This window comes from Bufo gargarizans, chromosome 6 (assembly GCF_014858855.1).
Source record: "Bufo gargarizans isolate SCDJY-AF-19 chromosome 6, ASM1485885v1, whole genome shotgun sequence".
NCBI lineage: Eukaryota > Metazoa > Chordata > Amphibia > Anura > Bufonidae > Bufo > Bufo gargarizans.
Window position 1 is genome coordinate 88,883,360 of NC_058085.1, and position 19,123 is coordinate 88,902,482.

The 19,123-nt window shown below is 44.1% G+C and overlaps 1 protein-coding gene across 1 annotated transcript in view; it reads left to right on the forward strand.

The window, feature by feature from the left end:
• Nucleotides 1-17,824, forward strand: part of NCOA6 (nuclear receptor coactivator 6) — a 49,002-nt gene extending 31,178 nt beyond the window's left edge. Inside the window, 5 exon segments of the mRNA XM_044299477.1 lie at nucleotides 1,924-3,317; nucleotides 3,319-4,603; nucleotides 7,513-7,540; nucleotides 15,996-16,132; nucleotides 16,503-17,824. Coding sequence (XP_044155412.1) covers nucleotides 1,924-3,317; nucleotides 3,319-4,603; nucleotides 7,513-7,540; nucleotides 15,996-16,132; nucleotides 16,503-16,549 — 2,891 coding nt within the window. The 3' untranslated portion in view covers nucleotides 16,550-17,824.
• Nucleotides 17,825-19,123: the final 1,299 nt, after the last annotated feature.

The window sequence follows — 19,123 nt, forward strand, 5'->3', positions numbered from 1 at the left end:
AACTTGTCTCTGGCCTAGGGAGAGCTGTGAGAAGGTCGAGGCACTATTAAACAGCTGATCGGCGGGGGTCCCAGGTGTCAGCCCTCGACTGTTCAGATACAGATGAGCTATGAAACCCCTTTAATTCTTTCTCTCACCATGATGAACCCCATTAAACCAGGCATAGTGACTGGTACGGCTGATCATGGTGAGTAAAATGAGCCCCTTCTCTCTTCAATCAGTATAACTGACGCAGAGAAATTCTTATTTTTTAGGAGATGCACGGAGGAGCTCACATAGCGCTTCGGAGCACCACTTCACCTGTGCCTCTCCTTGTTGCCGGTCTCCCTCCCAGTGAGATTTACAGAGCCAGGCATCCTCACTGCTCTGGCTAGCTCTGAAATCTCACGCGTGCGTTGGTGACAGTGTCTTCTGCGCATGTGCAGTGGGGAGGATTGCAATGGATCCTCACTGTGCTGACCCGTGCAGAATTTCAGGGCATTGGAGCAGTGACGAGCCCTGACCCTTTCAGTCTCACTGGGAAGGGCAGTGGCAATGGGGAAAGGCGGAGGTGAAGCGGTGCTCCGTGGGGCTAGGCCAGCCACTTGGTGCTCTCAGCACCTCAGTTGCATACACCTAAAAATAAGAATTTCTCTATATTGGTAACACAGATTGCAGAACGAAAAGGCTCATTTTAGTTGCCATGATCAGCTCTACCAGGCAGTATTCCTGGTTTACTAGGGTTGATCATGGTGACAGATGCTCTTTAAAGAGGACCTTTCACCACTCCTGATGTCTGTTTTAATAGCTTCATGCGTTCCCCATGTAATAACCATTCTGGAGCATCTATTCTTATGGCTCTATGTTGTGCCATTCCTGTATTATTCCTGCTAGAAGTTATAAATACGTTATAAATACATTGCTATTAGCCTTCAGTAAGGGTACAGAGGGGAGGTAACCAGCTGTGGATGTGTACCTGCACTCTACCAATCAGTGCTGTCATTTTTCAGACTGTGCAGGTACACACCCCCAACTGGTTACCTCCCCTCTGTACCCTTACTGAAGGCTAATGGCAATTCATTCATAACTTCTAGCAGGAATAATAGATTAATGTGACAACATACAGACATAAGAATATATGCTCCAGAATTGTTAGTACGTGGGGAATGCATGAAGCTATTAAAACAGACATGTCAGGAGCGGTGAAAGGTCCTCTTTAAATGGGTTGTCCAGTTTCCTATATTGATGACCTGTCCTCTGGATAGGTTATCAATATCAGATCGGCTGGGGTCTGACTCCCTGCACGCCTTGGATCAGCCAATTGAAGAGAATGCAGTGTTCTTTTCACCGTTTACCTGCTCATCAACATCGCAGCGGTGAGCTGGTGTAATTACAGCTCCACTGTCCCATTCACTTCAGTGGAAAGGAGCAGTTACACGCAGTCTGCTTCCTCCCATTAAAGTGACTGGGATGGAGGAGCTGCAATTGCACCAGCTCGCTGATGACATGTTAACGGCGAGCAGGTAAACGGTGAAGAGAACGCAGTGCTCACATGAGTGCTGTATTCTCTTCTAACAGCTGATTGGGGGGTGCTAGGAGTCAGACCCCGCCAATCTGATATTGATGACCTATCCTGAGGATAGGTCATCAATATAGGAAACTGGCCAACCCCATTAAGCTAACAGAATCAATTTGCTAGATGTGTAAAGTGGTTTTACCTTTTGTAAGAATTATAATCTATGCTTCACTTCCCTGCCACCTGGCCAGAACTTGTGGGCCACTGTGGCAATTTTTAATAATCCATACGACAATCCAGCTGGTTTGGCTAGAGTTAGTCTTGTCTTATTAACAGAGATTGCAGCTGGTTTCAATGAGAAGCTACAGTTCTTGGGCATCACATGTGCAAGTTGTGCATGTATCCCATTTCTTACAATCTTATTTCAGGTTATCCAGCCCAGGGGATTGATCAAAGGCAACTTCAGCAGATTCCACCTCAGTTAATGCAGCTGGGACAGCAACAGGGTCAAAGCGGACAGACTCCTCCACAGCAAATGATGATGATGCTGATGATGCAGCAGCAGCAGCAACAAGACCAAAAGCCAGTGAAGCTTCCCTTACAACAAAATGTCTTCAACCCCCGGGCAGCTATGAACACTGATGTGCAGAGGATGCCCATTCAGCAAGGTGGAAATATACCTGTTATGGTAAATTTACAGGGTGTTGGTTCTATACCACCTTCGCCAGACAAGCAGAGGATGTCTATGGTGTCCAGTGCACCATTAGGAAGCAATATTAGAAAGGTGGGATTCCCAGATAGTGGGCAGAATCAATCTGGATCACCTCTAGGTGATGGATCTTCAGCAGCTCCTCTTCCAGATATTCCTGACCTCCCCACAGCATCTGGACCCCAAGGCAACATGGCATCACACTTACTCATCTCTCAAAATCCATTGATGATGGCTGGAGCTAAGCCAGGTGCTCCTTCTGCACTCTCTCTGGGACAAGGAACAAGCCCTCAGCAACAGCACTCCAACACCATGGCTGGATCTCATGGGCACCATTACCAAAGTGTGCAGACTCCATCACAGTCATCAAGGCCTAAGACACCCAATAGGGCAAGTCCCAGACCTTATTACCCTCAGACTCCCAATAACCGCCCACCTAGCACAGAGCCTTCTGAGATTAGCCTCTCTCCAGAAAGACTGAATGCCTCTATAGCTGGTCTCTTCCCTCCACAGATCAATATTCCATTACCTCCCAGGCCTACACTAAGTCGAGGTTTTGATCAGCAAGGTTTGAACCCAACTACCCTAAAAGCCATAGGACAGGCACCACCTGGCCTAACTGTGAATAGTCAGCCTTTCGGTACACATACAAATAAAATGGATAACGGTTCAGGAAAACCACCGAATGCAGGTGCCAACAAGCGAGCAAGCCCAAGCAACAGCAGACGCTCAAGCCCTGCCTCAAGTCGTAAAACAACACCAAGCCCTGGTAGGCAGAATTCCAAGTCTGCAAAAATGATACTTGGAGGACCACAAACCCCTGGTGTTCTGCACAATGTGGAGATGCAGCAGAGGAACATGGTGGCCGGCCAAATGTCCATGCAAAACCCTGTAATTGCTCCTCCGATTGGGCACTATCCTCCTATTTCTATACCAAGTGCAGCGGTCATTACCGAGGAAATTAAAGAAAATCCTAATGTGATTCCAGAGAGCGACACACAGATAGTGCAGGTGGTCTCTAAAGAACCTGCTACAACAGATTATAAAGTAGGTGTTCACCAAGAAACAAAGATGACATCTCCTGAAGAGCTTTCTAAGAAAGATGCAGCTGTACACAGATATCCCAAAGCCTCCGAGTGCTGAAGACTTGGCTGCCATTTCTCCGGCCATGAGGGATGCCCCAACATCATTGAGTCAGTTACTTGACCATTCAAACTCCCCCAATGTAAATATTAAGCCCCCAAATTCAGCACCTGAAACATCGCTCATTCAGAGCCCCACAGAGGACACAAAAAATGAAATTGTAGCTTTACCAGGAGATGCATTAAATAAAGATGCCCATTGTATTACCAACCCACAGCAGTATACAGAGCCCAGTCCTGCTCAGTCAAGGTTGGATACAGTGGAGCCTAATGCTAATGTACAACTGAACCTCCCTGGCGCATCCCTGAAGAGACCTGCTGGTCCCACGACTGTCTCTAGTACTTTGCCTCCTAGCCAGATTACTGTTTTTGTGGCATCAAATCCTATCACCACTTCTGCAAGTGTATCAGCTCCCATGGCTTCTCATCTGCAGCCCAATTTGGTACCAACCGTGGTTACTATGCCAAACGTGGGAAATAAAGTAATTGTATCTGAAGGACAGGCATCTGTTCAGTCTAGTAGTCGACCGCAGTTTATCACTCCGGTCTTCTTTAATTCTTCATCCATCATCCAGGTAATGAAAGGATCTCCGCAAAGTAATATACCTACTTCCAACACTAACTTGATGCCTCAGTCTGTCGCAGTTGTAGGACCTTTGCATATTTCCCAAAATATTCAGTTCCCTGGGCCACCCTCTTCTTCTGCTCCTACCAGTAATAGCCCTAGCCTACCAACCACCCGACCAGGCCTCATAAGCCCAGTACAAAGTACACCCCAATTTACACCATCCCAGTCATCTTCATCTCTGCCACTACCACCTGCTCCAATGCAAACCAGCTCAGAAGACAACAGCTCCCAGGTGGGGAAAACTCCAGAATTGTCTCCTGCACCACCAAAACCTACATCACCAACCCTGGACAACAACCTGGACATTTCTATAAGCAAGGACAGTCAGCTTGCCAAGAAAGAGACTGATGACATGACAGGCTCTGTTCCTGAAAGCTCTGATGTAAATGGTCTCTCTGTTAGTACACCTGGAGGCACCATACCACAAGGCGGCCATGTTTCTTCTGAGAACAATAGTACTTCTGTGCTTTCCTTGGATCCTATGGGTCCTATAGTGAACACTCCTGTCGACCTTCTGACTTATCCTTCTGATCCCCTAATGTTGACTGAGAAAAACAGCGAAGTCACACTAGCAGAACGGATCAGCACCACCTTTGATGAAACCGTTCCAGAACAGATCTTAGAAACAGGTACGCCATATGTAATTGATGGTTCTTAGAAGCTGTCGTTTAACGTTATTTATGGTTCAGTTTTGCTGTTTAATTCTATAACACAAGCTCTGCATTCAGTCTGGATGTGGTATGGTGATGTCAGCAAATCCAATGATGGTTTTCAAGATCTTTGCTTGTGGTCATTCAGTAAGAAGCATTATTGTCTGCTTCCAGAGGATGCAATTCTGTCCTGGACATCACATGGCCAAGACTGGGTTTTATCCTCTGGAAATAATAAGGGTAAATTACATCATGTGGAATAGCTACAGAAATTATCTGTAAAGAATAAAATCAAGGCAACTGGACTTACTGTAAGTCCAGTTGCCTTGATTTATTCTTTACAGATATACCATGACCTGGATAAATGAGAACCTTCACAGACAGCTACAGAAATTGTATAGGAAAATTATAACCCCAGCTTTTCCATTTTTTTTAACCAAAGAAAAACAGTGTGGGTGAGATTTATCAAAACTGTCGCAAAGGAAAACTGGCTTATTTGCCCGTAGCAACCGATAAGATTCCACCTTTCATTTTCCAAAGGAGCTCTGAAAATTGAAAGGTGGAATATAGTTGCTATAAGCAGTTAAAGGGCCCTTTACACGGGCCGAGAATTGCATAGATCATCGCTAACAAGAATTCATAGTAACGCTCGTTAGTGATGATCTGGAGTTGTCTATGTACCGCCGATTACCCGATAAACACTCGTTCATCGGTTAATTGGATCGTTTGTGCGAACACAAAAATCCTTGTTTCATGACAGCAGATTGTGCAGTGTAAACAGGCTCTTTTGCCGAGAAATAACAAGTCGTTATGGGGAAGAGAGATTACATTAGCTATCACTCCTCCCCATCTCTGGAGGACATGTAAATGCAGTGGTCTCTTCCACCAGCAACCAGCAGATTGTCCTTCCCGACAATCTACTGTAATATCGTCCCGTATAAAGGGACCTTTAACCAGTTTTCTTTTGCTCCAGTTTTGATAAATCTCTCCCAAGGGGTTTTCCTAATAACCATCTTTCACCTAGTCACAGGATCTGTCAGAACCGAGGGTTTCCCCAGATTCCTGGTATGGGTGTTGGAGTTGTACTAAGGAGTTCCCAGTTCCCCTTACGTCCTGCCACTCCTTACATGGCTGGTGAAGTCATGAGTTCAGATCCCTGTACTAGTGATCAGTTGTGTCCGCCAGGATTGAGCATTTATTTGCCGGTTGATAGCCTCTGACCATAAGCCCTATTAGGATATATGGACATTAAAGGAGATCCCCGTTTCTGGCAGACCTTGTTGAGCTGTCCTTGTATTATGAGGATGGCCATTCATCTGAATGGCTGCCCTGTAATACTACATATTCCTTCCCGGTGCAGGAGATATGCTAGGCTGGCCACAGATTCCCTTTTTGTCTGGAATTTGGGTTCCAGGAGATCACCTCATTGCATGGCGACCACATTTTGAAAGGGGCCTGTGATGAGACAACTCCTGTGCATTAGGACTGCTTAGGACCCTCCTCCATTTGCCAGAATCACATAGGTAGCCATTTTTTTGCAGCCGCCGCCACCGGGGCATTGTGTGGCTGCCCATGGATTCCTCTAGATATCACCAGGGGGTAAAAGAAGCCTCACTCTTCTTGTTGAAAAGGGGTGGTCATCGGTAGACATCACCTTTTAAGATAAGTGAAGAATACTTATTGTGGAAAACCTCTTCAACATTTTTAATAGATATAACGGAAATTATTACTAAGCTAATGTAAAATTGGGGACCTGTTCAGAAATGGATTACAGGTTGTGCATATAGGAAGTGGAGTGTACAGTAATAGACGCTCTTTCTAATTAAGATCAGTTGCACTTGTACTATATGCAGGATTGTAAGTGGATGTACTCTTAGTGGCCAGTGAGACCACCTTGTCGACTCTGAGACCTTTCCACATTCATGAGTGGTGAACTGAGATTTCCCAGTATGGCACGTGGCTCCGTGTTCTATAATCCTGACTGTCCAGATCCATGTGTTCTCCTAATGGTTCTCCTCTTTTATTATGGTCGCCATGAATATTTATTGTAGAATCTTCAATCCTTTTAACTATGGAACCATGGCACGGCTGCGTCTTCCCCTCCTTCTCCTCCCTGCTACTTTTGGTTGCCTTTGGTTCAGTGGACAAAAGCCTCACATTGTTTTTGGAATATTGCTAAAAGTCCGTTTTGTGGCTTCTTTTCTTTCAATTCCTTTCTTCTCTTTGTTAACCTTCCCTTGACAAAGCTCCTTCTGAGAACACTGGGCAGGAGGAAGGAGCAGTCAGTGACAAGCAAAGTGTTCCAGACACTGTAGGTAAGATGTTTGTCATCTAATGGGTTTTCCTGGCCCTGAAGGTTCTACATCTCCATACTTTTCAGGTTTTTGGTTTGCCTCAACATGCATTGGACGTCACATGTGAATACCATCTCTGAAAGACTTGTGTTTTTCAGTCAGTCTTATTTTCTTCCTCTGAGAGAGAAGTTTTCTGGCAGCTGCTTATTCTTCTCATAGCATAGACATTAGTACAGTGGTTATCTATATTGTCTGGGGCAGTGTCCACACCTGGCTGTTGTCCCTTGGCATTTCTGTTTGTCACTGATAAACCCGGGGCAAAAAATAACCAGGATGTGGCCTACTTGTTGGATTCCTGGGCATGATGGTAGGTTATGGCGTCACCAAGGGTCAAATGCTTATGGTCAGGTCCAAGGAAACCATTTTCACAGCAGGTCTTCAAACCAAGTAGAAGTCCATAGATTTCATGCCATCTGCACAGTACGTATCTTCTACATTCCTCTGCGCTAGACATTGTGAAATCATGGGTTTGTGAAGCATATGATATAAATATGGTGATCCTTTTGTGTTTTTTTTTTTCTTTCTTTCTTTTAGATCCAGAGTCGCAGGATACAATGGAGAGGTGAGTGGAGTATTCTTGTGTGATACGTGTTCATCTTTTATGTTTAGTTGACTTCCCTTAAAGAGGTTCCATGCTAATAGAAATGCTAGGTGTACACAGCACGTAGTATCAATCCACCGAAGAAAGATGGTGACCAATGATCTCAAACATTTGTCAGCAGCAGGCGTGGAAGAAGCTGATCGTGCTGCAGGAAAATGAGGATTGTTAAAGCAGCATTGGTATTGTGCTTAATTCACACTGGCCTGTTACTGGAATCAGCAGTGAGGGAGCTGTGACAATATATGTGGTGTAATGGAGCTTTATTTCTGGTACATGACTAGGGGATGTGCTATATACATCTGGGGCTGGGTGATTATGGCAAAAAAATAATCTCAATTATTTTAACTTTATTAGCTATTATCGATTATAGGCTCCATTTTGTTTTTCTGGCGATCGCTTTTTTATTTATTCTATGGGGGTGCACTGTATATAGAGGGGGTGCACATATACATTACAGGGATGACTGCAGGGTTTGTATTGTATATAGAGGGAGGGCTGGAGGGTTTATAATGTGTATATAGAGGGAGGACTGGAGGAGGGTATATAACGTATATAGAGGGATGAATGAAGGGTGTATATCAAGAGGACTGGAGGGTTTATAATGTATATAGAGGGAGGAGTATATATTGTATATAGAGGGAGGACTGGAGGGTATATAATGTATATAGAGGGAGGACTGGAAGAGGGTATACAATGTATATTACATACCCTCCTCCAGTCCTCCCTCTATATAAATGATATGCCCTCCTCCAGTCTTCCTTCTTATATCCATTAGATATCCACCTCCAGTCCCCCCTCTATATAATTACATACCTCCTCCAGTCCTCCCTCTATATAATTTCATACCTTCTCCAGTGCTCCCTCTATATAATTACATACCTCCTCCAGTCCTCCCTCTATATAATTGCATACCTCCTCCAGTCCTCCCTCTATATTACATACCTCCTCCAGTCCTCTATATAATTGCATACCTCCTCCAGTCCCCCCTCTATATAATTGCATACCTCCTCCAGTCCTCCCTCTATATTACATACCTCCTCCAGTCCCCCGTCTATATAATTGCATACCTCCTCCAGTCCCCCCTCTATATAATTGCATACCTCCTCCAGTCCTCCCTCTATATAATTGCATACCTCCTCCAGTCCTCCCTCTATATAATTACATACCTCCTCCAGTCCCCCCTCTATATAATTGCATACCTCCTCCAGTCCTCCCTCTATATAATTGCATACCTCCTCCAGTCCTCCCTCTATATAATTGCATACCTCCTCCAGTCCTCCCTCTATACAATTACATACCTCCTCCAGTCCTCCCTCTATATAATTCCATACCTCCTCCAGTCCTCCCTCTATATAATTGCATACCTCCTCCAGTCCTCCCTCTATATAATTGCATACCTCCTCCAGTCCTCCCTCTATATAATTGCATACCTCCTCCAGTCCTCCCTCTATATAATGACATACCTCCTACAGTCCTCTATATAATTGCATACCTCCTCCAGTCCTCCCTCTATATAATTCCATACCTCCTTCAGTCCTCCCTCTATATAATTACATACCTCCTCCAGTCCTCCCTCTATATAATTACATACCTCCTCCAGTCCTCCCTCTATATAATTACATACCTCCTCCAGTCCTCCCTCTATATTACATACCTCCTCCAGTCCCCCCTCTATATAATTGCATACCTCCTCCAGTCCCCCCTCTATATAATTGCATACCTCCTCCAGTCCTCCCTCTATATAATTACATACCTCCTCCAGTCCCCCCTCTATATAATTGCATACCTCCTCCAGTCCTCCCTCTATATAATTACATACCTCCTCCAGTCCTCCCTCTATATAATTACATACCTCCTCCAGTCCTCCCTCTATATTACATACCTCCTCCAGTCCCCCCTCTATATAATTGCATACCTCCTCCAGTCCCCCCTCTATATAATTGCATACCTCCTCCAGTCCTCCCTCTATATAATTGCATACCTCCTCCAGTCCCCCCTCTATATAATTGCATACCTCCTCCAGTCCTCCCTCTATATAATTGCATACCTCCTCCAGTCCTCCCTCTATATAATTGCATACCTCCTCCAGTCCTCCCTCTATATAATTGCATACCTCCTCCAGTCCTCCCTCTATATAATTGCATACCTCCTCCAGTCCTCCCTCTATATAATTGCATACCTCCTCCAGTCCTCCCTCTATATAATTGCATACCTCCTCCAGTCCTCCCTCTATATAATTGCATACCTCCTCCAGTCCTCCCTCTATATAATGACATACCTCCTACAGTCCTCTATATAATTGCATACCTCCTCCAGTCCTCCCTCTATATAATTACATACCTCCTCCAGTCCTCCCTCTATATAATTACATACCTCCTCCAGTCCTCCCTCTATATAATTACATACCTCCTCCAGTCCTCCCTCTATATTACATACCTCCTCCAGTCCCCCCTCTATATAATTGCATACCTCCTCCAGTCCCCCCTCTATATAATTGCATACCTCCTCCAGTCCCCCCTCTATATAATTGCATACCTTCTCCAGTCCTCCCTCTATATAATTACATACCTCCTCCAGTCCCCCCTCTATATAATTGCATACCTCCTCCAGTCCTCCCTCTATATAATTGCATACCTCCTCCAGTCCTCCCTCTATATAATTGCATACCTCCTCTAGTCCTCCCTCTATATAATTGCATACCTCCTCCAGTCCTCCCTCTATATAATTGCATACCTCCTCCAGTCCTCCCTCTATATAATTGCATACCTCCTCCAGTCCTCCCTCTATATAATTGCATACCTCCTCCAGTCCTCCCTCTATATAATTGCATACCTCCTCCAGTCCTCCCTCTATATAATGACATACCTCCTACAGTCCTCTATATAATTGCATACCTCCTCCAGTCCTCCCTCTATATAATTACATACCTCCTCCAGTCCTCCCTCTATATAATTACATACCTCCTCCAGTCCTCCCTCTATATAATTACATACCTCCTCCAGTCCTCCCTCTATATTACATACCTCCTCCAGTCCCCCCTCTATATAATTGCATACCTCCTCCAGTCCCCCCTCTATATAATTGCATACCTCCTCCAGTCCCCCCTCTATATAATTGCATACCTTCTCCAGTCCTCCCTCTATATAATTACATACCTCCTCCAGTCCCCCCTCTATATAATTGCATACCTCCTCCAGTCCTCCCTCTATATAATTACATACCTCCTCCAGTCCCCCCTCTATATAATTGCATACCTCCTCCAGTCCTCCCTCTATATAATTGCATACCTCCTCCAGTCCTCCCTCTATATAATTACATACCTCCTCCAGTCCCCCCTCTATATAATTGCATACCTCCTCCAGTCCTCCCTCTATATAATTGCATACCTCCTCCAGTCCTCCCTCTATATAATTGCATACCTCCTCCAGTCCTCCCTCTATATAATTCCATACCTCCTCCAGTCCTCCCTCTATATAATGACATACCTCCTCCAGTCCTCCCTCTATATAATTCCATACCTCCTTCAGTCCTCCCTCTATATAATTACATACCTCCTCCAGTCCTCCCTCTATATAATTACATACCTCCTCCAGTCCTCCCTCTATATAATGACATACCTCCTCCAGTCCTCCCTCTATATAATGACATACCTCCTCCAGTCCTCCCTCTATATAATTACATACCTCCTCCAGTCCCCCCTCTATATAATTACATACCTCCTCCAGTCCTCCCTCTATATAATTACATACCTCCTCCAGTCCTCCCTCTATATAATTACATACCTCCTCCAGTCCTCCCTCTATATAATTACATACCTCCTCCAGTCCTCCCTCTATATAATTACATACCTCCTCCAGTCCTCCCTCTATATAATTACATACCTCCTCCAGTCCTCCCTCTATATAATTACATACCTCCTCCAGTCCTCCCTCTATATAATTACATACCTCCTCCAGTCCTATATATACTGATACCCTGGCTCTCGGCAACCATGTGCAGACCCGCACTCTCAGTGCTCCCATTTGCTCAGGGAACTGGTAGGGATTACAGTAGTGCGCTCTTTCTGCATATTACCAGACACTGCCGCCTGGGGCTTACATTGAATGTCGCCATGTGATGATCACTATATTGGTCAGCGGATGTATGCGGCTTCCTTATTCTTCCAGGTCTTTTCTAGCTTCTCTTGGAGCAGTGAACCTTCTGCCTGTACCCCCATAAGCAATTTTCTAACACCTTCTATATTTTATCCTTTATTAATCGTGCTCATATACATTCCTAGAACCTTGTGTAGGTCTGCAGTACACCACATTGGTTGCAATTTTCAGGGATTTAGGGGCAGTAACACCGGGGGAGTAATTTGTAGAGAAGGATTTTGTACTTGTAGATCATAGCTTAAATAACAGCACAATGTCAATCAGCTGCTTCTAAGGCCAGCAGAATACTGGACTCGCGGGGCAGGAATGTAATATTATTTTGCACTTTACAAAGTCCAAAGCTTTGGTGCGGTCTCATCTGGAATATGCAGTTAATTTCTGGGCTCCAGTTCACAGAATGGATACCCTGGAGCTGGAAAAAGTACAAAGTAGACCAACTAAACGGATAAGGGGCATAGAGCGTCTTAAAGGGAACCTGTCACCTCAAAAACGCATATACAGTGGGGCAAAAAAGTATTTAGTCAGCCACCAATTGTGCAAGCTCTCCCACTTAAAAAGATGAGAGGCCTGTAATTTTCATCATAGGTATACCTGAACTATGAGACATAATGAGAAAAAAAATCCAGAAAATCACATTGTCTGATTTTTTTTTTTTAAAGGAATTTATTTACAGATTATGGTGGAAAATAAGTATTTGGTCAATAACAAAAGTTAATCTCAATACTTTGTTATATACCCTTTGATGGCAATGACAGAGGTCAAACGTTTTCTGTAAGTCTTCACAAGGTTTTCACGCACTGTTGCTGGTATTTTGGCCCATTCCTCCATGCAGATCTCCTCTGGAGCAGTGATGTTCTGGGGCTGTCGCTGGGTAACACGGACTTTCAACTCCCTCCAAAGGTTCTCTATGGGGTTGAGCTCTGGAGACTGGCTAGGCCACTCCAGGACCTTGAAATGCTTCTTACGAAGCCACTCCTTCGTTGCCCGGGCAGTGTGTTTGGGATCATTGTCATGCTGAAAGACCCAGCCACGTTTCATCTTCAATGCCCTTGCTGATGGAAGGAGGTTTTCACTCAAAATCTCACGATACATGGCCCCATTCATTCTTTCCTTTACACGGATCAGTCGTCCTGGTCCTTTTGCAGAAAAACAGCCCCAAAGCATGATGTTTCCACCCCCCATGCTTCACAGTAGGTATGGTGTTCTTTGGATGCAACTCAGCATTCTTTCTCCTCCAAACAAGAGTTGAGTTTTTACCAAAAAGTTCTACTTTGGTTTCATCTGACCATATGACATTCTCCCAATCCTCTTCTGGATCATCCAAATGCTCTCTAGCAAACTTCAGACGGCCCAGACATGTATTGGCTTAAGCAGGGGGACACGTCTGGCACTGCACGATTTGAGTCCCTGACGGCATAGTGGAGTACTGATGGTAGCCTTTGTTACTTTGGTCCCAGCTCTCTGCAGGTCATTCACTAGGCCCTCCCATGTGGTTCTGGGATTTTTGCTCACCGTTCTTGTGATTATTTTGACCCCACGGGGTAAGATCTTGCGTGGAGCCCCAGATCGAGGGAGATTATCAGTGGTCTTGTATGTCTTCCATTTTCTAATAATTGCTCCCACAGTTGATTTCTTCACACCAAGCTGCTTGCCTATTGCAGATTCAGTCTTCCCAGCCTGTCGCATGTCTACAATTTTGTTTCTGGTGTCCTTCGACAGCTCTTTGGTCTTGGCCATAGTGGAGCTTGGAGTGTGACTGTTTGAGGTTCTGGACAGGAGTCTTTTATACTGATAAGTTCAGACAGGTGCCATTAATACAGGTAACGAGTGGAGGACAGAGGAGCCTCTTACAGAAGTAGTTACAGGTCTGTGAGAGACAGAAATCTTGCTTGTTTGTAGGTGACTAAATACTTATTTTACCGAGGAATTTACCAATTAATAATTAGAAATCCTGCAATGTGATTTCCTGTATTCTTTCCCCCCATTCTGTCTCTCTCACATAGTTGTAGTGTACCTATGATGAAAATTACAGGCCTCTCTCAGCTTTTTAAGTGGGAGAACTTGCACAATTGGTGGCTGACTAAATACTTTTTTGCCCCACTGTAAAACCGCCAGCATTACCTCATAGTAGCCCCCAGTCTGTTAATAATCATATGTTTGATCCAGTAGTCTGATGCTCCATAGATTCAAACAACTATGTTGTAAGCGCCAACAGTGCTATCTTGCCAGTCAGCTTAAAGTCAAGGGGGCAGCGGCTTCCTTGCTTCAAGTCAAGGTAAGCATGCCCCCTAACCATCCCCTCTTTTGTTAGATTGACAGCCTACAGTGCGGCCAGGATCTCACAAGTCTTGCGCATGCGCAGTCCGCTGCTGAAGTCCGGCTAACAGCGGCAGCCGGAGACAGGATCGCACCTGACCAAGGATCGCACCGCACATGCGCAAGACTTATGCGATCACAGCCGCACTGCAGGCTGTCAATCTAACAAAAGAGGGGATGGTTAGGGGGCATGCTTACCTTGACTTGAAGCAAGGAAGCCGCTGCCCCCTTGACTTTAAGCTGACTGGCAAGATAGTGCTTTTGGCGCTTACAACATAGTTGTTTGAATCTATGGAGCATCAGACTACCGGATCAAACATATGATTTATTAACAGACTGGGGGCTACTATGAGGGAATGCTGGCGGTTTTTGAGGCGACAGGTTCCCTTTAAAGGGAATGTGTCATCAGAAAATGACCTATTTGTTTAAATCACGTTTTTATGTTTAGCATATTTTTTACGAATTTTTGATGTGATCTTTAATTCTCCATGCCACTATCCTATATTTAAACAAAAAACATAAACTCCTGCAGTTTTCCCACTGACCACTAAGCCTAATAATTGGCACCACTTCTTGGTCTGTACGGATCACTTTACTGCAGTTATATACCATTCTAATCCTGCCTGTAATGACAAGGAGATGTCACCTCTGTGTATAGATGAGACCGGATCCGCCATTCACAATAGCCGATTGTCAAAGCTTATCTATCCCTTCCTTGTACAATGACCTCTGCACAGGTCACAGAGTGCCCAGAAAACTCTCCATAGAAGTCTATGAGGTCCCCTCCTGACCATTGTGTCTATGGACCATGGGGCTGCCGTAAAGCTATTTTCTTAATGCTTTCTAAATTCTGTTAAGAACAGCTTGGGCAAGATGGCCGCCCCCATAATCATGTTCAGAAAATAGAATGAATAAAATCGGATAAGGATAAGAAAAAAAGGATACGTGTTACTATCTGGTTTTAACTGGCAGATAACACTTTTGGTGATACATTTCCTTTAACACGGCAGGCTTTTATCTGGAATAAACCTTTCCTGATTTCCTGTTCATCAGAGGCGGGGAAAGCTGTATGAGGATGAGCAAATCCCTAGAGTAATCACTCGTCCCCATACACCATTATTGTTTCTGGGCAGCAGATGGTTGTTTAGACAACGTGACCTACTGCTCAAAGACACTGATTTTAGGTGGCCACACCAGCTGTGCTTTCACCCGATGAGCGGTCATTTGCATTGGTGGCGCCTTTAGACAGGGCAATTATTGGTTAGGAGCTATTCTAGGAAAGCTCTTTCCCGATAATTGCCCGGATCATTAGCCTGTGGAAAGATTACAAGAACTAAATTTATTAAGTTTTGAAAAGAGGCACCTAAGGGGGGGACATGATACATTTTTATAAATGGCCCATACAAAAAAAATGTGATGTAAAGCTGTTCCATGTAAAATCCCCTCAAAAGACAAAGGGGCACTGCCTCCAACTGAAGAAGAAAAAGTTCAGCAGACAGAAGGCGTCTTCACCATCATCTGCAGAGTAGAATACCTTTAGGTGATGGTTTAAAAAATAAAAAAGGTTTAAAGTGTAAATGCCGTTCTATTTTTATTTGTGTAGTGTATAGGGGCAGTGATGTTAACCATTTTTGTAATATACTTTTAATTACTGAAATCACACATTTGTATTAGAAAAATAGCTCTAAAGTCGCCCATTTTGAGCCTTAGTGACGCTCCTTTGTCTTCTGTTTACATAACACAGTCAGTGTGGAGCGCGTCTCCACAGTTATGTAAACAGAAGACAAAGGAGCGTCGCTAAGGCTCAAAATGGTCCACTTTAGAGCTATTTTTCGAATAGAATGGCAGTTACACTTTAATGTTTTCGTAGAACAGAGTAAAATGAACCCTTATGTAACCTATACTGTCAAAGTTTTTTGTAAAGTTTCATATTATTTCCCCTCTAGTGAACCAGCCGAGCGGTCGCGGCCTCCAAGCCGAAGAAATTCTAGAGCAGAGGAGTTTCCCATGCCCCAAGATAGTTTGGAGAGTGGTCAGCGAAAGCGGTCAGCACGTCCCACCTCCGCATCCTGCTCAACGAAAGGTGAAGGAAACTGGCCAAGTGAATTACAGTAGATCCATTAGAATGAGCTGTTGTGTGTCCAGCGTGCATATATGAAGTGCTGTATAATCAGTGGCTTTTACATGCCGGAGACTTCAGTTGGGTCTCCTTAGGTCCAGTACAGTAACCTGAACTCAGAAGTGGGAGTCATTCACTGTGGACCAGTACTTTAACGAATGTGGCTCATGTATGAACCCTGGTGTAATCGCTTAGAGAATTGGTAGACTTCATTATGCTAACAGGAGGCCTCTGGCGGACTCGCGATGATATATGCTTATGACAAATATTCTGTATCCTTCTCTTAGCAACCAGTTGTTTCTTCGCTTTCATAAACCTGCTGTGTTTCTTGCAGAACCTGGAGCCAGCCCCCCTCAACCCAAACGGAGGAAGTCCAAGTAAATTTTGTTTCATTTGTCCATTTCCCCCCCACCCACCCTTTTTTATACAAATCTGCTGACAGATATGTATATGTTTGTGAGCTGTGATATATCTCTATTTTTTTATCGACTGGAGGTGAATATGCTTGTACAGTTCTCATTGGTTATAATTATTTTTCCTGCTTCAGTGGAGAGACCTTTCCTTTTGTTAAATGAACCCAGTTAAGCTACCAATCCTCATTCCGACCTGACATTTTTATTCTGTACCACTAGAGGGCAGTGGGAGTCCATAATTATTATATAATGTCTGGGGTCTAATCAGAAAAGTGTTTGCAACGAGTAGTATGAATGGAAAACCTTTTGAGGCACTGAAGAACAGATGTAGCAGTCTCAATGGCCGTCGCCTTCATCCCATAACGTTTTGCACAGGAGTCGGCAACCTCCGTCATTCCATCTGTTGTAAAACTACAACTCCCAGTATGTTCCGTTCACTTCTATGGGAGCTCCAAGAGTAGCCAAAGAAGTGTGGATGCCGGGAGTTGCAGTTTCACAGCAGTCAGAGGCTGGATTACCCCTGAATCCTGCAGAAAAATATTTTAATCCAATTTGATGAAATGTTTCTGGAGCCTTCTGTAGGAAAGAAATCTTGTGTTAAAAGGAATTGTATTCTTCGGGCCATCTCTACTGACAGGCTCCAGTATAGCATGTAAACGCAAATAAAATTGGATATATCATAGAAGTGTGTTGGCTGGGTTTAACCAACAGGGAAATGAGAGTGCCTGTCTCCCAAGTACCCTGCGGAGAGTTTCCTACTCTCCATTGAAAAATAGCCTCGTCAATATATCTGGCCATTTCCATATCTCCCATATGAAGACTGCACATGTAGAAATGGGTAATCGGGTTCATTGGGGTTCCTAGTGGTCAAACCCCAGCTGATTATACTTTTATGCCATGAATGTGAATTGTGGGAAAATCCCTTGAACAGATTTGTCTGGTGAGGCTCTCTGTGCAGGCATCAGTGGATTCCTTTCAACAGGGACAGGTGATTGCTGGGTCCTCTGAACTCTTATTAATCCCCTTGTACAGAGATGATCCTTTCAAGATGGGTGAGGTTTACATGTAGAGGAGCACAGTAATAATCCAATCTTATTGTCAATTTGTGACCAGTAATAGATTTCTTAAAGGCTATGTACACCTTTGGGGACAATTTTCTTACTAGTGCATTGTACTCATTTTAAGCTAAAAAATCTTTTTTTCAAATGGTCTTTATTAAAAAAAAATAAAAAAATGGAGTCCTTTTCTCTGTACTGAGCTCAGATGCTCTACTAGCAGAATCTGAATAAGACATGGAGCTGACAGGCTCCTTATCTCTGTTCTCAGACCTTATAAACACTCATCAAAGCTCAGTCCTTATCTTATTGATAAGAATGTGACTTAAATAAGTGTTTATAACCTCTCAGTAGTTTAGAGAGGAGGGTTACAAAGTGAAAGTAGGATGCACACAGCTAGAAAAACAGTTAACTCTTTGTGACAGAACGGCTCAATATTTTTGTATAAAGACCAATTGAAAAAATTATTTTTAGGCCCAAATGTGTAAAATGCAATCATACTGAAAATTTGCCTCTGAAGGTGTACCTAGCCTGGACCATGGACCATCAAAGTCACATATTGGATGTATATATGCAACTTACCTGAGGGAAAAATCGTACAGTTGGGGACATTGTAAGACTTACATTTTGATTGCTGACCTCCCACAATTGTAATAACTGATAGGATGAAGATTATGTAATATTATATGGCCTCTGTATGGTTGGTTTATTACAGTTTACAGTAAATCATTATCAAAACTTATAGAAGGACTGTCCTTGCAGCAGCCATATAGCATGGTGGAGATGAAGGTGGTGCTCTGATTACCTGTCTGTAGGGCCAGTGAGGTGTGAGGCACAGTGGTGCCCTTCATTTTTAAGAAATGCATAGCTTTATTTTAGTTTAGACCATAAAACATATGTTGCCAGCCATGGCTTCCTAACTGTTGTGAAAAGGCAACTCCCGGCGTAGCCTGATTCAAGATGGCCATGCACACTAAAAGGGAGTCAATGTAGGTTAGTTTCCCTCAAAACATAACCATGCCTTTCTTCGACCCTACATGGCGGTATGCTTTGAAGCCATTTTTGGAGGTGACAGACACCCTTTAATTTCATTTTGGTTGGCTAATGCTTTGGGAGCCTTCCAACTCTTTCCTAAGCAGATGTTGGGGTGGTAAGGATGGGGTATTTAGACCTCAACATACCTGATCCTTTTGTTCTCTGGGAGATGAGCTAGTGGTGTCTAGCAGAAGCTTACTCTTGGCCAGACAAGAGCTTGCATCGGTATGGGGGGTTCGGGAGGAATGGTTGCCGTTCAGTGGACAGCTATCTCGTATGTACTCCCAGCTGGAGAGCCAGTAGATATTGTGTATATATTATGGAGATTATGTGCAGCACACAGTTCGAAGGTGACCACAGGAAAACAGGACATGAATGGTTGTACCCACCGCCCCTCTCCTTGGTTTTGCAGCCACCTATTTTGTGTTGTCAGAGTACTGTATTTATATAGC